We start from the raw sequence: 24,311 nt of genomic DNA on the forward strand, positions 1-24,311 counted from the left end.
AATAACATGTGGATTGCCACTGGACATTCAACAACCAGTAATCAATCAATCAATCTAACATGTTAAAAGTGGTAATGGCAAAAATAGTCGGATCCTCGTTGTTTCTTTTTCATAGTAAAAAAAGGAGCAGATATGCTGTCTTATTTGAAGATAGAAAATGGCTTAAGGTATATATATATGTGGTGGTGTTTAACGACCTTGACTGGCTATACAGCCCTCGCACGGTCGGTGGCCTAAGGTAGATAGGGTGTCTTCCTCCTTCTTGGATTTTGAAATACCAGATATATCGGTTTATATCTTAAATAGAATGTGCAAATTTTGAGAGTAGTAGGTAATTCATGTGTAAGAATTTTCATTTCAATATAGGAAATGATATGTTTTATCATATTTATGGTTGTATTTTACAAAAAAAAAACAGAAAACTTTAATCTGATTCAATTTTTTTCCAATTTTGCCACATAAGGGGAGGCAACTCAAATGTAAGGGCAGACAATTCAGAGAAAGAAACTTTTACAATAGAATGTGTTAGGAATTTACCTATTTTAAAATGTATCAAGAAAACAGTTCCAGTGACCCCATTTTTTTCTTTTTCTTATCTGAAAGCATACTATTAAAGCTTTCTTCTCATATTTTATCTCAAAATTCTATGGTATAGTTTTCGTTTTATGGCAGAAAGTTGTGTTTTCCATGCATAATCTATTCAAAAACTGTCAATTTTGAACAACTTGTAGTGTGAAAATAAACCCCGTGACCCATTCTTTTTATTATTTGTTTTTTAAAAGCATAATAAACTACATTTTGGCAAATTATTAAAAAATTCTATGGATTATAATTTAGACACCCCATCTACCTTAACTCATATGAAAAAATTAAAATGGACGCAATAACAACGTGCCTGATATTCATATGATGAAGAAATAATTTTTCAATCAGTTTAATTGAAGTCTGGAGCTGGCTTGTCAGTTAACTGCTAGTAGTCTGATGTTATTTATGTATTATTGTCATTTTGTTTATTTTCTTTGGTTACATCTTCTGACATCAGACTCGGACTTCTCTTGAACTGCATTTTAATGTGCGTATTTTTATGCGTTTACTTTTCTGCATTGGCTAGAGGTATAGGGGGAGGGTTGAGATCTCACAAACATGTTTAACCCCGCCGCATTTTTGCGCCTGTCCCAAGTCAGGAGCCTCTGGCCTTTGTTAGTCTTGTATTATTTTAACTTTTATTTTCTTGTGTACAATTTAAAGTTTAGTATGGCGTTCATTATCACTGAACTAGTATATATTTGTTATGGGGCCAGCCGAAGGACGCCTCCGGGTGCGGGAATTTCTCGTTGCATTGAAGACCTGTTGGTGACCTTCTGCTGTTGTCTGCTCTATGGTCGGGTTGTTGTCTCTTTGGCACATTCCCCATTTCCATTCTCAATTTTATTTCTGTTTGCTGCTCTTATAAAAGTCATATGTTAGCATTTAAAATAGAGCAAAAACTCCACAATTATTTATTCTGTACAGGTCATCGATTAGATTTGTCAAAATAATTATCTGCTTGTGAAAAAAATAAACATGGCCGTAAGTTGTCTTTTGGGTTGTTTTTGTTTGTTATTTCGAGATGTTTTATAGCTTGCTGTGCAATATTGGTTTGTACAATTTTGAAAACTGTGCGGTGACATATGATTCATAACCACGCAATTTTGTCTCATTACCAATCATACAAAAATTTTATTTTTAAAAAGGTGAAAAAATACCATTGACTCCATATAAAAATAATTTCGTAGTATTCTTAATATTATATTAATTTAAATGTTGTAAAATCAATTATTTATCACAACAATTTTACGGAAAACATTGATTATACTTCTACCATTTCAGGTTGTACAACACTTCACCAACGAAATGTACAGAATGAAATCTGGGTGAAGGCGTGTGACACAGCAGTGAAATGCATAAATTGGGAGTCATAGTTTTCACTTGTTTTCTACTGGTTTTAGTGTCTTTGGTAACGGGTGATGACGATAAAAATACCGATACCCCAGAAAAAGAAACAAAAAATGTGGATTTAGAATCGGACATAAAGCTACAGGAATTTAAAAAAGAAGACGAAGACGAGAATGAAGATGAAAAAGTTGATAAAAACAACAATGTTTCCAATGACGAAACTGATAATAATTTCGATGAATCAACTTCAGAGGATTTTGATTTAGAGTCAGACGAAACCGAAAGTAGCGATAAAAGTGACACTCATTCAATAATCAAATCAGTGAATAAGAAAACCAATGAAAAGTCGGACATAAAAGTGCAAAAATCTTTATCTGTTACCGCACCTTTAAATAGCAACATCTTTTCAGAGAGCGTCGAAGACGACACTTACGCAGATACTGAAGTTTCAGATACTGAAGTTTCAGATACTGAGCTGATGGCTTTCCTTGATTTATTGAGTAAATACGACGAATCAGACATTAACAAGATAGATAGAAAAGAGTTGATGAATGTGAAAGACACGAAAAAGCAGCATCTTTCAACAGAACACAACGCCGAAAGAGGAAACAACCTGAAAGGTTTAGATGAAAAGGTTGAAGTAGGGCACACATTTATTGAAAAGGAAGCAAAGAGCAAGTTTAAAACTAGAAATAATGAAATTAAAGATAACAGTAATTTATTTAAGGTAATTGAAGATAAAGTATTTACTCCTATGAAAATTAATGACGATACTTCCGAGACAATAGACTCCGGTGAAATTAAAGGCAATAAACCATTCAAAACAACACTAAGGGAAAACGATGATATAAAGAAGGAATCACATCTTGTAGTGCCAAATAATCAAATGACTAGTTCTTCGGATTTAGATTTTGTGGCTATAGAAAATAAGCATAGACATAATGCTAAAGTAAGCCATAATAAAGAAGTTAAAACTTTTGGTACAGGTGATTATCTTAACAGAGGGAAAGAAATAATAGAAGATAAATATAATTCTAGGCTTTTAAAATCTAAAGATGACATTCAGAGCAAGTTTACCGAAAAAGAATCTGTCTCCGACCAAGATGAATCAGAGGAAAGCATAAGTCAAGAAAGTATCAATACTAAGGCTTCTTCAACACAAGGTACGACACAAGACGTTCGTCAAGATATTTCCGACCTTAATGGTTCTTCTAAACATGAGACCGATGGCGAATCTAGTGAAGATGATACAGACGAAACTGATTCTTTGAATGATAGAACAGAGGCAGACTCAAGTCAAACAATTATCAACGTCGAAGATTCACTCAAGCATGTGAAAGAAAAGGAGGTTATAAAAGAGGTTATAAAAGAGGTTATAAAAGAGATTACTATTGACGTAAGCGATGTTAAACAAAAGAGAAACGATGGAGGCTTTCGGCAAATGAACATCGAAGCCAACAACCCACTTAAACAAGGAAAAAGTGAAAGTACAAGTCAAAACCATATCGACTCAAATAATCCTCTTCACGACGAGACAGAGGAAAGCAGTAGTGCAGAAATTAAAGAGGTCAAACAAGGAAAAAGTGAAAATACCAGTCAAAAACATATCGAATCAAATCATTCTCTTAAAGACGAGACAGAGGAAAGCAGTAGTGAAGAGCTAAAAGAGGTCAAACAAGGAAAAAATGGAAATACCAGTCAAAAACATATCGACTCAAATCATCCTTTTAAAGACGAGACAGAGGAAAGAAGAAGTGAAGAGATTATAGAGGTCAAACAAGGGAAAAATGGAAATACCAGTCAAAAATATATCGACTCAAATCATCCTCTTAAAGACGAAACAGAGGAAAGCAGTAGTGAAGAAATTAAAGAGGGCAAACAAGGAAAAGGTGAAAATACCAGTCAAAAATATATCGACTCAAATCATCCTCTTAAAGACGAGACAGAGGAAAGCAGTAGTGAAGAGATTGAAGAAGTCAAACAAGGAAAAAGTGAAAATACCAGTCAAAACTATATCGACTCAAATCATCATCTTAAAGACGAGACAGAGGAAAGCAGTAGTGAAGAAATTAAAGAGGTCAAACAAGGAAAAAGTGAAACTACCAGTCAAAAACATATCGACTCAAATCATCCTCTTGAAGACGAGACAGAGGAAAGCAGTAGTGAAGAAATTAAAGAGGTCAAACAAGGAAAAAGTGAAAATACCAGTCAAAACTATATCGACTCAAATCATCCTCTTAAAGACGAGACAGAGGAAAGCAGTAGTGAAGAAATTAAAGAGGTCAAACAAGGAAAAAGTGAAACTACCAGTCAAAAACATATCGACTCAAATCATCCTCTTGAAGACGAGACAGAGGAAAGCAGTAGTGAAGAGGTTAAAGAGGTCAAACAAGGAAAAAGTGAAACTACCAATCAAAAACATATCGACTCAAATCATCCTCTTGAAGACGAGACAGAGGAAAGCAGTAGTGAAGAGATTAAAGAGGTCAAACAAGGAAAAAGTGAAAATACCAGTCTTAAACATATCGACTCAAATCCAATAGAGAAGAAAATTAACCAAGAAACTATAAAATCTAATGATCCCGTTGAACAGACGTCTGTTAAACACGTACGCCAAACTAATGACGACAAAGATGGTATCGAAAATCGCGAAGAAGACGACGAAAGTCAGCAAACATCTGAAAAAGAAGACGATATTCAGAAAACCTTTGAAGAAGACGACGATATTCAGAAAACCTCTGAAGAAGAAGACGATAGTCAGAAAACCTCTGAAGAGGAAGGAGACAGTCAGAAAACCTATGAAGAAGAAGATAGTCAGAAAACCTCTGAAGAGGAAGGAGACAGTCAGAAAACCTATGAAGAAGAAGAAGATAGTCAGAAAACCTCTGAAGAAGAAGACGATAGTCAGAAAACCTCGGAAGAAGAAGATAGTCAGAAAACCTATGAAGAAGAAAAAGATAGCCAGAAAACCTCTGAAGAAGAAGACAATAGTCAGAAAACCTCTGAAGAAGAAGAAGATAGTCAGAAAACCTATGAAGAATACGATGAAGAAGATAATTCTACTGAAGAGATCAGCGAGGAAAATGTTAAAACTGACGATCTCTTCAAAGACCCGAAAGAGGAAAACGTTGTAAAAATAGAACAGCCTGTAAAACCGTTTATCAAGTTTCCAACGGTATCTCTGTTCGAAAACAATGATTTGAGAATTAAAAAGAAAACCAAGATGACAGCTGAATCCTTTTATTTAGACGATGATGACGAACCGGGAGAAACAAACAATAATTTGAAGGTGAAGAATGATGATCGAAGTAGTTTGAATAACCCACCAGTCATTGGAATGAAAAAGGTCAATCCTGCTTCAAATATTTTTAACATGGCAGAAGAGTCTGTTAAGAGCAGAAAGCTGTTGGAACAATTGGACGACACAATCGATACTACCGACGACGGTTCAGAGGCTTCAGAGATTGCAGAATCATATTTGGATGGAATTATTTCAAATTCCACTGAAATACCAGTAGAAGAAACTATATTTGAAACGTCCACTTCATCAGAACCCATAGACACAACTGCTATTGTAGATTTTACTCCAGCTGTTCTGGCTTGTATGTCAAATCCTTGTGCGAATGGTAACTGTCAAGATGTGTCATCTGGAGGATATATTTGTCTTTGTAATTTTGGATATACAGGTATGATTATTATTTTGTGATATTATAACATTTTTTACATACTCTTCAAAAGAAATATTACCGATGACGGCACATTTCAATCTTTGATAACATATGAGTAGTAAACAATACAATTTATAAAACATACCTAATCTTAAAGGCTAAAACAATTTCGGTAATAAATACCAACAACGGTATCTTATAGAAATACCTCAATACCTAAAACAAGCAAACCGATGTTGAGTTGATATATAGACACGAACGTAACGATGCAAACAATCTGTATACTTTATTTTCAATAATTAAACTTTAATGCAATTAATGTTTGGAAACATTTTTTCTAAATGGATTATTTACTATTTACTGTATTTATTACAAAATTTTATTTCTTATGTCGTAACTACAACTCCCTTTTCTTTTCACGAATTTGACCTGTATAATTAGACTATTTGCCGGGTTTCTGATAACATGCGCAATACTTCAATGACTTCGTGTGCCACATGTGTGTAGCAGGATCTGCTTACCCTTCCAGAGCACCTGATATCACCCCCAGTTTTTGGTGGGGTTCGTGTTGCTTAGTTTTTAGTTTTCTATGTCTTGTGTACTATTGTTTGTCTGTTTGTCTTTTTCCTTTTTAGCCATGGCGTTGTCAATTAATTTTAGATTTATGAGTTTGACTGTCCCTTTGGTATATTTCGCCCCTCTTTTACAACATATCGGATCCCTTTTTCATAATAACACTTCATTTGCATCATGAAATAAACCTATGATCAAATTAGACACCATATTGATCTTAACTGATATATCATAATCGTTTGCTCGTTTTGATTTTTGTCTACAAGTCATGATTTTGTTCACTACAGCATTAAATGATCTTTTTAAATATTATATGCATAATTTAGTTAAATGATAATTTGGTTTGAACATATGTTAACGAGACGTTTTTGTTAAAGGAAACAACTGTGAAAACACCATAGATCCATGTATAATGAACCCATGTCCACGTGGTGCAACGTGTTTACAAGATGCTGCATCACGGATCTGTGTATGTCCAGATGGATTCAAAGGTCCAAATTGCGAACAAGGTAAGGCCATACGGCGAGAGCAGCTGGTCATAAGCCAAAGTGAAATACAATTGCTTAAATTCACATTGTTTGAACTAATGGTTTGTCTTATTGACAATCATACGTCATCGTATTATCTTAGATATTACAAATGTATAAAGTTGATGAAATAAATATTTGATAAACATGTTATTGCATGTTAAAATAGAAAAATGCTGCATTCCAAGTTAATACATGAACTCATATGATGCACATCAAAAAGCGCCAAAAATCAGAAATATTTTTATTTAATTTACTGCATCCACAAACTAATTAATTAATGTATGATGGAATATAACACTGTTAATAAAGTATTAATATTATCGGTTCAAAAATTATCGTAATTTTTGATGTGCTAAATAATATTTTCGAAAAATTATGTTTATAATAGAAATTTATTTCATATGTTCATAATATCGAAAATTACGGACGAAACTATTACGTACTGTGTACAGCAGTTGTTAAAATCCTGGTCCGTTAATCTCTATTGGACTGTTGTCCCCTTGTTCATTATGATCCATTATGCCTCATACTAGTATCATTCTTAAAATTGTGACAATGAAAACATAACAGAGCCTAACTTATACGCATTAGCAAATCAATTACAAGAAAAACAATTAAACTTTAAACCTGATACTTCCACACTGGGATTGCAGTCCCAGATTTACATATATGTTTTGGCTTAATTTAAAACCAAGGAATTTTACACGAAATTATTCCAACAAATACAGAGCCTCTTCAGTTATTATACCTTACTTATAATGTCCATGCATCAGCAATAAACCAATGACACATTTCATGATACGAGTAGTATAAAGTAAAATCACAAAAATACTGAACTCCGAGGAAAATTCAAAACGGAAAGTCCATAATGAAATGGTAAAATCAAATGATAAAACATATCAAACAACTGTCATATTCCTGACTTGGTACAGGCATTTGCAAATGTAGAAAATTGTGAATTGAACCTGGTTTTATAGCATTAAACCCCTCAGTTGTATGACAGTCGCATCAATTCTTATAAGGAAAATCAAATAAAACACGGAAAGAAACGAGCAAATATGGTGTTGTTCTATATAATAATTGTTTTCGGTTATTGGTTTTTTTTTTTTTTTATCTAAATCAGGTGGCAAATGGATTTCTTGTTTAAAATAGTTTACATTGTGTCTAGTCAGGGCATTTAGTATCACATGTTATGCAGTTTGGGCTTTAACATATTGTTTAAGTCAGTATGGCAGTCTATATATCGCAACAATTATGTCATGTGGTTTCTGCTGGATAGTTGTCACATTTGCAAAAAAAATTATTTGTTATTTTATATTCTTATTTGTATTCTTATTTTAACGTGGCTCGGTACTTAAACATCCCGTCGATGTGTTTGTATTATCTTTCATTTTTTTGCTGGTGTGTTTTGTATATGTGACTTTTAGTGTTTCTTTGGTTCTTATAACGTGACTCTGTACTTTAAAAGATCCCGTCAGTATGATATTGTTCTATTATATGTCATTTTGATATATTTCTATTATGAATTAGAAAATACGTTGAACCACAAACGTCAAAATTATTTAATCGCGTAGTGGAATGAACTATTTGTGGATTCTTTTAAATTATATGTAACTTTTGGACTATTTTAAATCTCGGTCTAATTCTCAAATTAATTCTTACATACTTTTGATTTTTTAACCCTGTATGCTAACATTGCCCATGTGAAATTTTAAAATTGTTTGTATATACCATGCATACATTGAACGACAAATATATGTGACGTATAAAATTTTCTGACGTCAGACACGCGAATCAATGAATGTGTTTGTAGATAAATGTTTTTGTGTTCTGTTAAATTGTTCCTTTTAAAAAAATGTTACACGATGATGACTGCTGTACCAATATTTTGACTATTTTATTTATTATGTCTGTTTAGTTCACGCATCATTGTCAATATAACGGAATTTGCCGAGACTGTCATTAAAGTGAGAGGGTTAGCGCTATAAAACCAGATTTAATCCACAATTTTCTACATTTGAAAATGCCTGTACCAAGTCAGGAATATGACAGTTATTGTCCATTCGTTTTTTATGTGTTTTGTCATTTGTTTTTCCCATGTTATTACGGACTTTCCGATTGGATTTTCCTGTAAGTTCAGTATTTTTGTGATTCTGCTTTTTGTATAATCGATGCTGCACGATTGAGCTGTCAAATAGTACATCAGATTAAAACACAATACAACAGCAATTTGATCAAGTCGATAGAAAGAGCGGAAGAAAATCTATTGTGAGTGTCTGTCAACACCTGTTTTGTTTGATTATGATTGTTTGTTCATGTGTTTTCTGTTTTGTTTTATATAAAATTCATTTCATTCAGATAATGGACCAAAATGAGCTGATTTTCACATTTACACATATATACTTACCTGCTTCAGTCGAGAGGTTCCAAATCAACAAAAAAAATTATGTGACTTAATTTAATGTACTCTCTAAAAAAACTCTTCACAAAAAAAATGTAACATATAAATATACAAATTCGTAGTTTCTTACAGTTTATCAAACAAAATAAACCTTATTCGGATGATGTTCTCGTTGTATGTAATGACTTAACAACTGAGCACAATCTGAAAGTAGACGATGTAATCAAATGTACTAAGAGAGTTCTTTTTACATTTTATATATTATTTTGTTAGGTGATGTCCTTGTTGTATGTAACGACTTAACAACTGAGCACAATCTGAAAGTAGACGATGTAATCAAATGTGCTAAGACTGTTAATTCTACTCCTGATGATCTGTGTTACGATCCGGATGATACTATTATATACGATCTCAATACTACTGCTGAAGCATTCTCTGGATATATAGATTACAATCAAACTGTGGCTTGTTTGAAGGTTAATCCTGCTCAGGTGACACAACCAGACTACTGTGTAAGTTTATATTTAAATAAACTCATCATGGATACCAGTTTTTTTTTTAGAGATTAGGATTGTAACAGAATGTTGACTGCTGTTTTTTGACATATGTATCTGTAATGTCTTTTTTTTAATCACGCATCGTTGTCAATGTAATGAAATTAGATGTGACTGTCATACAAGTGAAGTGTTTAGATAGCTATAAAACAAGGTTCAATCCACCATATTCTACATAAGACAAGTCCTGTACCAAGTCAGGAATATGACAGTTGTTTTCCATTCGTTTGATGTGTTTGAACTTTTGATTTTGCCATTTGATTAAGGACTTTCCGTTTTGAATATTCCTCAGAGATCAGTATTTTTGTGATTGTACTTTTTGTTATGTGCGCCAGACTCGCGTTTCGTCTACAAAACAGTCACCAGTGACGTTCAAATAAAAAAAAGTTGAAAAGGTCAAATAAAGTACGAAGTTAAAGAGCAGTGAGTCCTATGTATTTGTTATTAATGTTTGTACAATATCATTAAATATTTAACCAATTTTTTACACTTTTTTATTACTCTTAATCTATTTTATACAGTTAGCCCAGACTGATATCCAAAGTAGCTTGTCAAATGAGCAATTATTGGCATTTAAGCTGTTTTACACTGTTCATACATCATATGCAAGGGAGTGAACTTCATGAGAATCCAATGTTAGATAGCAGGTGTTCCAAACGCATTTTAGATAGCTTTTCCAAGTCAGAAATATGACAGGTTTTCAATCGTTCTGCTGATTTATAACGTTTGACTGCACCTTTAAAATTTAACTTGCAGTTGGGTATTTGTGTTATACTTTTTGTTTAAACTTAAAAAATGTTATGAATGTAAATTTTAGATAAATGTGATAGCATCAGAGCAGGATGATAGAATAAACCGTCCCTGGAGAAAAGCAACTTCTACAGTTTGCATCACATTTAACAAACCTCCACAATTCTTACCTTCATTCCCTGTAACTGTCAATATGAGAGATGTACAGATAGGGGATCCTCTGATGATTGTGCAGACAGTTGATGACTTAAGTTTCGACACTCCGTCGTTTAGCATTGAAGGTAAATGAACTTTTCGTTTCTTATTCTTCGTAAATTATTTTTTGTTACAACGTTTCGTGTACTCGTTCGTTGTTTGGTGTTAAATGTTTAGAATTAATGGGAATATATGCAAATATATAAAAAGAAATATAAATACATTATTAAATTGAACCAAGATTTCTGAATACGTTGTTAATTGTTGTCTATATAATGGTATATTCTATGACTGTCATACAAGTCAGAGATTAAGCTAGCTATAAAACCCGGTTAATGCTACAATTTCTTCATAACGAAGTGTCTGTGCCAAATCAGGAAAATGAATGTTTGCATTCGTTTTATGTATTATAGCTTTTGATTTTGCCATTTGATAAAGGGACTCTCAACTTTGAATTTTCTTTGGAGTTTTGTTTTTTTGATTTTTTCCTTTTTATATATCCATTGTTTTTCATTTTGATATAGATGTTTTTCCAGACGTATATAAACCAAACTTTCGAATATCAGGAGCTGGCGAAATATCGTTTGGGTCGATTCCAAATACAATACCAAATGACAATCTGAATCTTCTTATTCGTATAAAGGTAACGAATTTTGATTTCCTTTCATGTTTAGTGATTTTTCTATTTGTTCATTCTAATATTACATTCAAACTTCATTTCACAAGATATAGTGATAACGTAAAATTAAAAACATTTTTTTCATTATTTTTTTTCTTCAAATTTTAAAGCTAGTAACCGATATGTTTATGGTTAAAACACATAATACAACCCATATGTAATCTAAACTTCTGTATCTTTCTTTTTATTTTCAGGTCAACGATAATGGGATGCCTCCCCTTGAAGCAAGAGCAACGGTTAACATTACTCTTGTAAACATTGATTTACAATGTAGCTTCCCTAAAGAGATATATCTTGGAATTTCCTCCAATACTACTATCCTAGGTGCAATAAGTTGTACAGGCGCAACAAGTTTGACATACCAATTTATCTCAAATCATGGTATGATATTTTCTCATATTTTAGAGATAGTACGTTGTCATGTTAGACAGAAACCATATGTTTCAATAAAATTCCATTTTTTTATATGAATAATGTTTAAAACCAAATGTTGAACCGTTCATTTGCTTCTTTAGAATGCTTAATAATCTATTCCGAACAAGACAAAGTAGTCCGAGGAATATGGAATGTAAAAATCGATACCTGGGTATATCGTCTAAACATAGATACTGACAGTGTCAGCTTATTTAAGTCATAAAACTGTATATCTTTTGTTTACTTTCTTACAGTTTCTTACAGTATGGCATTCAAAATAAATCGTCAAAAATTTGAAATTCCAACAAATCCAGATTTAAAACCAAACAAAATTGCATGGAAAATGAATGGAATTTCATTAAGTTCAGTCTAAACAAGGTTATTATATCCTGCTTTACATGATTTAACTGTAACAATAAAACATTCTAAAGTGTCTGATAAAGTGGTAAAGTATTTATGACACATTTGTCATACTAGAACTATCAAACATTTTACTCTACTACCACTGGTTCGATGCCTCTGCTGGTGGACTATTAGTCCCCGAGGGTATCACAAGCCCAGTAGCCAGTACTTTGATACTGGCATGAAAATACGGATTTTTTGTTATTAAAATTTGCTGTTACAAAATGATAGAAATTATTATAAATTAAAGAATGTATCTCCCTCATGCAAAGCTCTGATTCCTTTCACGGATTTGGCTACACTTTTTGGACCTTTTGGATTATAGCTCTTCATCTTTTATATAAGCTTAGGATTTCAAATATTTTGGCCACGAGCATCACTGAACAGACATGTATTGTCGAAATGCGCATCTGGTGCAAGAAAATTGGTACCGTTAACTTTATTACTCTAGTGTGCAATTAATACAAATTTCAGTGTAGTCTTTGAAAGACAAACAGACAAACCAACAATTAGAATAATTCGAAGTATCACGTCTCAATTTTATTCAATCCCCATCATAAGTTGATGATGGGTTTTATTTTTTGTATTACGCTATTTCTATTTTACCTCTATCATAGATTGCACATATATATTATTGCATATCCGTCATACTTAGTAATTTCTTGTCCATGTTTGACTTTACTTCTATATGAAATGTGAATTGGGTCAAGATTGGTGCAAGTATTGCATGAGATAGTATATGTAGACAAAACGCGTGTCTCGCGTATTAAATTATAATCCTGGTACCTTTGTTAACTATTTACACCACTCGGTCGATGCCACTGCTGGTGGACGTTTCGTCCCCGAGGGTATCACCTTGCCCATTAGTCAGCACTTCGGTATATACATGAATATCAATTATATGGTCATTTTTATAAATTTCTTGTTACAAAACTTTGAATTTTTCGAAAAAAAACTAAGGATTTTCTTATCCCAGGAATAGATTACCTTAGCCGTATTTGGCACAACTTTTTGGAATTTTGGGTCCTCAATGCTCTTCAACTTTGCACTTGTTTTGCTTTATAACGTTTTTGATCTGAGCGTCACTGATGAATAAATAAAGGCAACAGTAGTATATCGCTGTTCAAAAATCGTAATTCTATGGACAAAAAACAAAATCGAGGAAACAAACTAAAACTGAGGGAAACGTATTAAATATAAGAGGAGAATATAATGAGTACTATGTAGATGAATAAAGGCAACAGTAGTATACCGCTGTTCAAAACTCATAAATCGATGGACAAAAAACAAAATCGGGGTAACAAACTAAAACCGAGGGAAACGCATTAAATATAAGATGAAACGCGCCGCGCGTCTGGCGTATTAAAGTATAATCCTGGTACCTTTGATAACTATATAATCCTAAACTCCATACTAGTCATCTGCTTCGTAAGTTCGATGATTTAACAATTGTGTTCAGTTCCCATTGTATGTCTTTTGTATACTTGTTATTTTACCTGGAAATGGTTATAGTATCTCTCAGAAGTGTTTAAAGTAAAGGAAAGCTATTGTTTTCAAATATTTTCAAATCAAATCCAGCCTTCGAAAGTCGCTATATGTTGATCAAAATCCTGTGTTCTTTAACATTTAATAGGTTCAGTCTGTGTATGGTTAAAGTGTTTAGAAATCAAGAGCTTTGAAATTGTGAGTAATGAGCAAAGAGTTCCTCAATTGTTCAGTACTAATACACCTTTGGTTTTCGAATAATTGGGTTTCGCCGTTCCTGATTAAAGAGATTTCAGATTAGAACAGCATTTATAAAGTGTTATTTTCGTTATAACAAGGACCTTCTCATAATAGTCTTTTCTTTCTAAGGTATTTTCTCACATTTATTTATGTAATAAGGTAGCACAATACAAAGATTTGTCATCTCCAATCAGACATCTTTAAACTGATGTAATTCCACTCATCTTTCTTTAAATTTTATAAATGAGGTACCAAAAGAAAGAAGGATAAATCTTTCAAATTGTGATAATTTCTTTAGGACATAATTATTACATAATTAATTGTTATGTAATTAGTTGCCATATTGTGATGTCCATACTTGAATGAATTTAGCTTCTTTGTTATTCATAGCATCCCAAAATATTTTATAGATTCTTGCACAACACAGTTTGACCTCCAAAACTGTGTCTCAGATTTGTCCTATTGTATTTCATTCTCTCATAAATCTCCAATGAAGTTTGCAACATCAATTCATAAGAGACCACTAAATTCAATTGGGTTTAAATTTGTTCTATTGATGTTTTTTGAAATCTGAGACACAGTTTTGGAGGTCAAGCTGTGTTGAACAAGAATCTATAAAATATTTTGGGATGCTTTAAAGAACGAAGATGCTTCATTCATTCAAGTGTGGACATCACACTATAGCAACTAATTACATAATAATTAATTATGTAATAATTATGTCATAATGAAATTATCACAATTTGAAAGATTAATCTTTCTTCTTTCTTTTGGTACCTCATTTATAAAATATAAAGAAGGATGAAATGAATTACATCAGTTTAAAGTTGTCTGATTGGGAGTGAAAAATCTTTGTATTGTGCTACCTTAAATCAAATATTTGTAGTAAACATTAAGATTTTACCCTGGGTTAGTTTCAACGTCAAAACTGTGATGAACCTTCAAGGACATAAGCTCCTTCATCAAAGATAGAAAATTGAATTTGATGGGTTTAATTTTTTGTTGTTGTTAATTTTTACTTTCAAACCAAGAGATGCTTTCTGAATTAATTTATGTATATCTTCCGCCTGTTTCGATTCTTACTATATTATACAAGGAAATCTTTTTTTTCTGTACAGTCAACATGTAGCACCAGTTTTATGTAAAAGATTTTAAAACTTGAATAATTTTGACAAATCTTCAAGGTGGGTACTAAGACGGACAAAAATCATCATGGAATTTAGAGAATGGAATATGCAAAATGTATTTGGCTCTCAATGGTCTTCAACTTAATTTTTTATTTGGCGTTCTTATTTATTTTTTTTCGAACGGCGCAGATGAGTCTTTTGTAGACGAAATCCATCTTTGGTGTACAAAATTATCAACCAGAAATGAGTTTCACAAACAATCTTACGGCTAAAAGATGATCGTAAGTATACTGAATTATGTTAGACATACGATCAACTTTAGACTTAAGATTGTTTTGTGAAACTGACTTCTGGTATCTTTGAGAAGTTTTTTTACACAGAAAATTGAGAGTTTGGAAATATGAATTGTACTTCAGGAAATATGAATTGCACTTCAGGAAATATGAATTGTACTTCAGGGAATATAAATTGTACTTTTGAAAATATACTTATTTACTTTTGAAAATATACTAATCTACTTTAAGTTTATTTTGAAGAAAAAAAAATCATCGAACAAATGTGTACTCTTTTTACATATTTTACAGGACTTCCACTTATATTTGGTGCCCAGGGTACAATAGTTGTGACGAGAGGATCAAAAATAGATCTACAAGCCGGAGACTATAATATCAGTGTTCAGATAAGTGCTGGAACTGTTGCTTCATTCACACTAGATTTTATTTTACACGTTGGTAAGTATGCTTAATTTTTCTTTTTAAAGCCGACAATTTATTATAATTCATTACAACTTTGATCTAAATGAAATACTTTCACAAAATAACGAAATAGTGTCTGAGAGATTGATTTCCTTTTTTTTTAACTGTATTATTATCTACTATGTTTTAAAGAAGTTACTGTGATTCCATTAGTAAATTCAAGACTAATTTAAATAAATAAAAATGGAAAACATGGCCATTGAAAATTACTCCTGCGGAAAATTATTGTACCAATCAAGGAATAGTTCAGTTGTTGTCCATTCGTTCAGTTGACTGGTTAATTAAAACGTTCGATTCTGTCAGTTTAAAAGACTTTCCTTTTTTTTTATTTTCCTAAGAGATTCGAACTTTTGTTATACTTTTTACTATACTTTCCCTAGGAGTTCAGTAATTTTGTGATACTTTTTTACTTTAATTTTTTTTGGAGTTTCCTTGGAGTTCGGTATTTTTGTTATACTTTTTACTATAATTTCAGATTACTACGAACCTTCCTGTTACAACTTGTCATCAGAGGTTATGATACACAAGAGTACTCCTCCTGGGAATTGTTTTCCTGCTTTCTTTTGTAATGAGACACAAACTGGCAACATCCGATGTAGCGAAAGCTTGTCTGGGCCATTGTCTCCTTATCTAAGTACTAGCTGTACCATATCTGCATCTAAAATTACCATGGATATTTGTGTTAAATCATATTTACAGAATGTTAATGTTAAATACGACGTAAGTCAAGATTTATATGTTAATACCAACTGACCACACTTTCACAATAAGTATGGCAAGTTGCTCTTCAAAACGCTATGAGTAAATGTTGTAGTGTTGTACTTTTTTTTCAACTCAAGTAGAGATTTTGTGGATATGGTCTCATATTTGATTTTAAGTGGAAATCCTGTTTGAGGAATTACTGACCATAGAAATTCATTAAATCTGATCCTGACTCAATGTGTTTTGGCATGACAGACGAACACCACAAATAATAAAAAAGTGACAATTTCTTTTTGGCATTATTAAATATGAAATCAATGTAAAAGGTAAAAAAGGTATATCACCATTAATTATTTATTGAGGATTGAAAAGTAGTGTAGTACATGGAAAAGAAATGTAATGCGATAATTTTTTTAATATTTAAATAAATTAATTTTTCATTATAAGGTTACAGGAACTGTGGAGAATGATTTTGGGGTAACTGACATTGTAACAACAGTTAATGTATTTAACAAACCTCCTGTCATACTAAATACGCCATTGACAACCAACGTCTCAGAAGACGCACCATTTGGAATTGAGGTGCTGACAATTGAGGTGGAAGATGATTTTCCTTCTCCGGTAATTCAGCTTTTAGGTGAGTTAAACTTGTCCATTGTTTGATTGTAACAATACTATTTTCATACTCATATAATTCATCGTCTAAAATACTGTGTCTGAGACTGAATACTACTCTTATTGTCTATATTTGATGCATGCATAGCAGAAAAACACACCGTCTAAGACTGAATACACAGTCTGCACTCATGCATGCATAGCAGCAGAAGCTGCTTATCATGTCTACGCATTCGGGTTTTCCTATTTTTATGGAGTCCATGCGGTTGCCTCAAGTTCTTAATTTTTGGATTTTTGAGATTTGGACATAGTTAAACTATTGTTTCATATATTTAAAACTTCTGATAAACTAAGGTAATGGGATAATACTATTAACTAAGTTTGATACAAACTTTGAAACACATTTAAACACTGTTCAAGTATTGTTTGTTTTATTATGGGACCCATTTTCTAAACACAATGTCCTGTTTATGTTTATTTTGTGATTGGTGATGGTTTAATGTTTGGACTTTATTTCAATAAAAAAAAACTTACAAAGTAGAGTTTGATTGTAACAAAAGTGATTATTTGGTTGTTAAGTCGTTCAATACACTGATTGCACATCCTTATGAATGCTAAAAAAAGGGATTCAGACTCAGAAAATATAAGAAATAACAGAAACATTGATATTTACTTTTAATTCCATATTATTTCATATTTTTCATTTAGGGACAGATCAATCCATACCTTTTAGTCTGAACGGAACAGGCATTGTTCTATCTGGGAAACTTGATTTTGAAATAAGGAACCGTTACAACTTCACCATTCTGGTAAGTTAGAATGTTACTTGAGACAAATAATCTCTAGCAAATAATTTACAAAGCAAAATATATATCTCTGTTATATACTTTTATAATTGTGACTTGGAGAGTTGTCTCATTGGCACACATACCACATCTTCCAATATCTTCCTAAATTTATTTTTACTTAGTTTGACCTTGACTATATATTATCTACCAGATGTTACATTTTTTATGTAAAATAGAACCTACATGTGTCAGTTCTGTACTGGAAATTGCATAGGATTCCAAGGCACAATCTGTCGGTAATTTTGAATATTATTTGAAATACAAAAAATATGCATTATACGCATGATTAAAAAAGATACAGATATCATATATCTCTGGAGCCTGCTATATATGCATACGGTCTAGTGTTATAAAAGAACCCACACATACTTACAGTTTGACCTTAATCAGTCTCTTTCGACCTTAAAGGTAATAAAATTTTTTTTTCCAAATTTAGATATGTTGTTTCCTGTGACTAAATGAAGGTCACGTTCAATTTTCACGATTTTAGCTTTCCTCCTTGTTGAGTTATCGCCACTTTTAATATCCAAAAGTGGTATTTATAATGTGATGGGGTCCAAATTTAAACTGTGTTTGATTTCAACATATATAAATACATGTAAGGCTCTTTAAAATGCTGAATCTAAACCTGTATTTATTTTCATTATTATTTAGACAATACCACATTGTGGTCCCAATGGTCCTATAAACAATGGTATAAACTTTTGTTGAATTTCGTAAAAAATTAAATTCTTGTTTTTTTTTAATATGCTGATTCCAGCATTGCTTGAGTGTTAAATCATATCTAATTTTAGACAATTTAGTCATCACCGGTTTTTGCTATTATATTATTGATTATGATTTGAAAAATTTCATAATATCTTATTCAAGAAAGCTATTTATCCAGTTTAAAGGGAAACTTCGCAAAAAAATCAAAAATTGTTATTATGTTCATTCTGTATAAAAATGCTCAAATTCATAGATATTAAAGTTTTATTCCGCTAGATAAGCGATCACCATCGATTTTAAATTTAGAGTATCAATTCTCCGAGATCCGCCATCTTGTCTTCTTTCCCGATGAATAAAAACGATATGTCTATAAACCACAAAGAAACAAAACTACAGTAACCGATGTAGTCGTAATTGCGTGTCGATATCTTGTCAATCGTATGGTTGTTTAATCCGACTAACTAACTTGATATGGAAAATATTCTTACTTTTTTTTTAAATACCATGGTCTGTTGTTTTTAAACTGTTGATATTGAAATTAGGTGAAAAGTCAAAGTTGAAATCATAATTAAGTGTTCCGTGAAAATTGTTTTCGAAAATCAAATTTGTTCATAATTCTTTAAAGTAATAAACTTTTTTCAAATATATTTTGATCTTCCCTCATCTGATCACCAGCATGGCTAAAGGTATTACTTCCAAAGGTATTGTGAGGGGTGTGAGGTGACACGTCCAGGTATTCAAGCGATTTCCTGTCGGGCTTGCAAGTTCATGCATCGTCAACCATGATTTTATATAAATCCTTTAGTTTATACATGAAGATGGAAACAGTCTTAACTTTTTTATATTTAATCCTAAATTTTGCATTTTATTTAAAAAAAATAATGCATTTTGTACAAACTAGGTCATGTAGGTGCCAATCTGAAATTAATCAAACTCTAACAATTTCAGCAATGAAACACCAAACTTAAACTATTTACTAGTAATTTTTAGTACTAAAAAGTATTAAATAACTTTTTTTATGATTCAAGCAATCACAAGAACCACGACTTCAGAAAATACTGATTTCAGGATTTTATAGTCATTTCCGGTCCGTAAACTGATCCAATTTTTATTTCATACGAAATGACGCCGTTTTTTTTTACATGTTATTCTCAGATCCGGACATCCTGGCATTTAAATTTTTCAAGGGGTGATGCAGATAGGATTCCTCTAGATTTTTCATCTATTTGGAGGTGATAACTGATTATTTATTGTTGATTATTTTTTAACCAGAGCTAGGATATAGCAGAGACATATATACATGTATATATGTCTCTGGATATAGTATGATAAAAATCAAAATGGAGATATTATATAGTGTCTTTAACAATATTAAGTGGGTAAAATTACTAGATTCAACTGGCGTCAATATATATCAATTAAATTAATTGCTTTGAAGTGTATGGAAAATCTAGAGGATTCTTATCCGCATTACCTCTCAGCATTGTTATATAACACATATGCTAATCATTGATTGGTCAGTTACATGTTGTGATGTCACTGCAGATCTGAGAATACAAAAATCTCAAAGTAATCGGAAACAGTAAAAAATCGTAGTATTACTATTAGCCTTGACAAAAAAAAAACTAGATACCTAAAATCAATCCACAGCACATTCTTTTTAAAATCTGAGTAAACACCTGAATAAAAACTCAACAGTGAAAACCGTCAGCATAGCAGTAGACATCACACGATGATAATTATAAGGAAAATTGCAACATTAGTGCTCTAATGTGTACAATATTCTTGCCATAATTTTATGAAACTTAAAACATAGGTTTACATTTTAATTTTAAATCGTCAATGTCTTGGATTGCCAATGCCAGTGCAGATCAATTAATATTTTTTCAAAGAGTTACACCACTTGGAAATATCTATTATCTCTATAGAAAATAGCTGCGGAACCGTAGCTCTTAGGTCCTTATGTTATTTTTTGACTATTTGCAGATGGTCCGCAAAATAAAAAAAAAATAAAAAAAAGGACCATAAGAGTTACGGTTCCGCAGCTATATAGAAAATTGCATAATAAACATTCTCATGTGTACATATATTGCCAGATTTTTAAATAAAATTTGATATTGCAGATTTATATCTCAGTCGGTACCAATCAATTATTTTTAAAGAGTAATGTACGTCTCTTGGATATATTTATTTTATGGAAAATTATGTTGCTAGATTCTTATGCGTAGAAATCTCGCAAGTATTTTATGAAACTTGCATTATAGGTTCATGTATATATAAAATTTCGTTGACGAGTTCGTAAATCAGTGCAGATGTATGATTTTAAAGATTAACATTGATTGAATTTAATTAGTTACCGTGTTGATTTGGAAATACAATAGAATTACATCTATCAGAGCTATCTATCTATAATCAGTCCAATGTAATAATGAAAAATAGAATATACATTGCCATGGTTACCCATCTAATATATAAAATAGGGAACCAATAGTAAACAAATTTATTAAGTTCAGTTCCGAGATGGACTGTTTTTTTGTGTGTCCAATGTTATTTTACACACTTAAAATCGCGTCAGAAACAGTTACATCCAACAGTATAGACATCTTACTTTAGTGTTTAATGTGATGGAATTAGTTTAAGAGACGAGGGATTCTTTTTGTGTTCAAATAAGAAACTTTGTACAGCTAGACTCAGACACACAGGATATCTAATATTTCTTTTTTTTAAACAATGCCCATTAATGGCATGAATGGCATTATGGCAAATATCTCTCCAATATACTAGTACCAAAACGTCTGACAAATATGAGCATGTCTTCCCCATTTAGTTGAGTGCCCCAACCTTATTATAGTTCATCATAACAAATGGACAAATACGGCACCTCAAAAACTACTCTGAGTACAGACTAACCTATGCAGTTGGAAAATTTGGCATCCATAGATATATAAAAGTTATAAATGTATTTTGTGTTTCAGAAAGATCAAATCTTTTTTGGAATTTGATTGCAGAAATATTCATAACAGAGAATATATTGGGGAAAAACCCTCAAATGAGAGGTAACCACTCAATGTAATGACTATCCCTTTAATGGGGTACATTTCAAGTGATAACTTTGCTTGTAAAAAACACTATTTAAATTCATTCAAAAGATCTATATGGTCCCTCATTTGGGGCTTGTTCCCAACCTTAACTGACATTTTTAAATTTCCTCTGAATAAGGCAAACCATAGTCCTATAATATATGCCTTATAATTTCCTTATGATTTTACATTTTTCTGCTGATATTTTCAGGTTACAGACTCGGAAGGACTTGCTGTCACTGCTTTTCCCACTGTCAGAATCATTGATGTTAATGAGAAACCAGTGTGTCACTATGTCAATGGAACCTATATTATTAACATTGATGCATCTGAAACTCCTGGTACTACGATTGGCAAGGTTAACTGTACTGACCCAGACACCGGTGATCAGACTAAATATGAGATAGATGGTACACAAGCAGTTTTAGGTATTATATTAATGTTAAATCTTAACCATCTATAAACCTCATTGACATAAATTTTAAGTTGAAAGTTTTTGCCTCTGTAGATATTGCATATATAGATACATACATTTCATGCTGAGTTTGAATTGAATTAATGTGAGCTAAATCTAATGGCCATGTTAAGTATGTTTATTACCTACAGAAATCTTCAAAGTGAAAGACACTAAACAAATCAATTTATTCAAATATAAGTGTGAAAAAAAGATGGTGGAACAAAAGGTTATAAAGCTGACCGTACAGATATACATGCATGTACATGTATAAACCCCTGAATAGTTTATGCCCATACTGTAGGCAACATGGGCATTATGAGCTGTCCTTGACCTTCCATCTTTCCATCCATTTCTGAGTCCTTTGATCATTCTATCCCTTATTTTTTCACACTAACTTTAGTTTGCCTTAATTATGCAAATTTGTTTTATGAAACACGTACACAATGCTTAGAAGCACAACATGCAGACAGAATTTGGGAAGCAAGTCACTTATCATTCTACAGTTATGCCCCTTTTTAACTTGGAAAATTGAACATTTTTTTGTTTCCGCAGTCCGCACTCTTACTTGAGTTTTGTTATCCAAATATTATGAAACTAATACACAATGCTAAGAACCACAACACTCAGACAAGAGTTCAAATTTAGGTAGTGATATATTTTGTCATTTTCACTGTTATAGAATTATGTCACTTTTTAACTTATAAAGTTGAAAAGGTTGAGGGGGGAGGGGGGAGGCATTTGTATCTTTAGACAGATTCTTATTTTATCTTGTTTATTTTGACTTGTTTACCAAAAAAAAAAGGAATTTAAGGAGACACTTTTATAAAAGTAGGGTAAGTCATGCTCTATAAAGTATTGAATGGCTTGATTAGGGGAACAAAGTGGTATGTAACATGTATTTACCAATGAGACAACTATCCACCAAAGTGTGGATGTAAGCAATTGAAGACATCATTAATATATATGTTTTTTTGTGGTTTTAAGGAGGCTCGCGGGTACAAAAATTTCAGCAAAAAATTAAACATATGTTTTTTCATAACAAATTTTATTTATTACACTATTAGTTATTTCTTTATGATATGATACAAAAATTAACCAAAAAAATCGATTAGGTTTGGCCCCAGATGACTTTTAAAATGTTTATATCATTGAAAAAGCTCCAAATTATCTCCCTTTGGTGCAAAAATGATATTTTTTGGCATTAAAATTGAAATATCTTTTTTTACTCATCTGTGACCTATATTTTTTATTATTGTTTTCAAATAAGCTATACATTAACTAAATAATTGTAAAATTTAACAGATTTCTGTAATTAATTTCTTTTTTTTATTTCGATATTACCTCTTTTTTCTCCTATTAGTTCAACAGAAAAAATAGTACCTTTACAAAATTGTATGCTTCTTTCGAAGGCAGATTGTGAGTGTAAATGATCGGTGGCCCCTCTTTTTTATTTAATTTTTCTATTAGGTATAAGATAAAGCTATCTATAGAAAAAAATAGCAAAATCTTATATTAAATAAAAAAAATGATTTAGACCCGCGAGCCCCCTTAAGTGCTGCATTGGATAATGGAAAAACTTGATGCATATTTTTGAAAACCAAGATTTTGTTTATACATGTTGTAAAATTCTTTTCAGATACGTTTGATATAGGTCAATTTAGTGGTGACCTCAGATTACGTAAACAACCAGAGGCTGGCAAAAACTTGTTTGAGTTCAATGTGAAGGTTACAGATCGGAGTGGACTGACAGCTAGTGTCAATGTCAAAGTTTATTTCAGTTGTAAGTAATTGTTTTTGTATGGAATTATTGTGACATTTTAAAAGACAAAATCATAAAATAAGACATAAAATGAATACCAGTAATTCCACCCATATTGGATAGTGCAATGTACATGTACATCAAACCAACCCTTTAAGTGAAGATTCCTCCTAGTATGACTTTTTTCTCTAGCAAAAAAGAAATGTTTGGGTCAACTTTGGGAAACCTTTAAGTTTTAAGAGAAATATTCTGTGGACTAATTTTTTTGGGGGACATTTTGTTTTCTTTTTTACTCCAATATGGTTGTGATTTCCTCCTTGACATTTCATTTTTATGATGATTTTCATATAACGATTATGACTATTATTAGGCAACAACTGTACATCATTTTGGGATGAAGGCTTTAATAAGAAACAAACTTGTGTTTTAATAAC

At 31.8% G+C, this 24,311-nt stretch overlaps 1 protein-coding gene across 1 annotated transcript in view; it reads left to right on the forward strand.

The window, feature by feature from the left end:
* Positions 1–24,311, forward strand: part of LOC143049532 (uncharacterized) — a 95,062-nt gene that overhangs the window by 18,266 nt on the left and 52,485 nt on the right. Inside the window, exons 2-13 of the mRNA XM_076223139.1 lie at positions 1,870–5,621; positions 6,554–6,685; positions 9,381–9,619; positions 10,479–10,692; positions 11,131–11,249; positions 11,480–11,666; positions 15,538–15,684; positions 16,184–16,428; positions 16,858–17,047; positions 17,734–17,834; positions 21,873–22,089; positions 23,755–23,898. Coding sequence (XP_076079254.1) covers positions 1,940–5,621; positions 6,554–6,685; positions 9,381–9,619; positions 10,479–10,692; positions 11,131–11,249; positions 11,480–11,666; positions 15,538–15,684; positions 16,184–16,428; positions 16,858–17,047; positions 17,734–17,834; positions 21,873–22,089; positions 23,755–23,898 — 5,617 coding nt within the window. The 5' untranslated portion in view covers positions 1,870–1,939. The remainder of the gene's footprint in view (positions 1–1,869; positions 5,622–6,553; positions 6,686–9,380; positions 9,620–10,478; positions 10,693–11,130; positions 11,250–11,479; positions 11,667–15,537; positions 15,685–16,183; positions 16,429–16,857; positions 17,048–17,733; positions 17,835–21,872; positions 22,090–23,754; positions 23,899–24,311) is intronic.

This window comes from Mytilus galloprovincialis, chromosome 10 (genome assembly GCF_965363235.1).
Source record: "Mytilus galloprovincialis chromosome 10, xbMytGall1.hap1.1, whole genome shotgun sequence".
Lineage (NCBI taxonomy): Eukaryota > Metazoa > Mollusca > Bivalvia > Mytilida > Mytilidae > Mytilus > Mytilus galloprovincialis.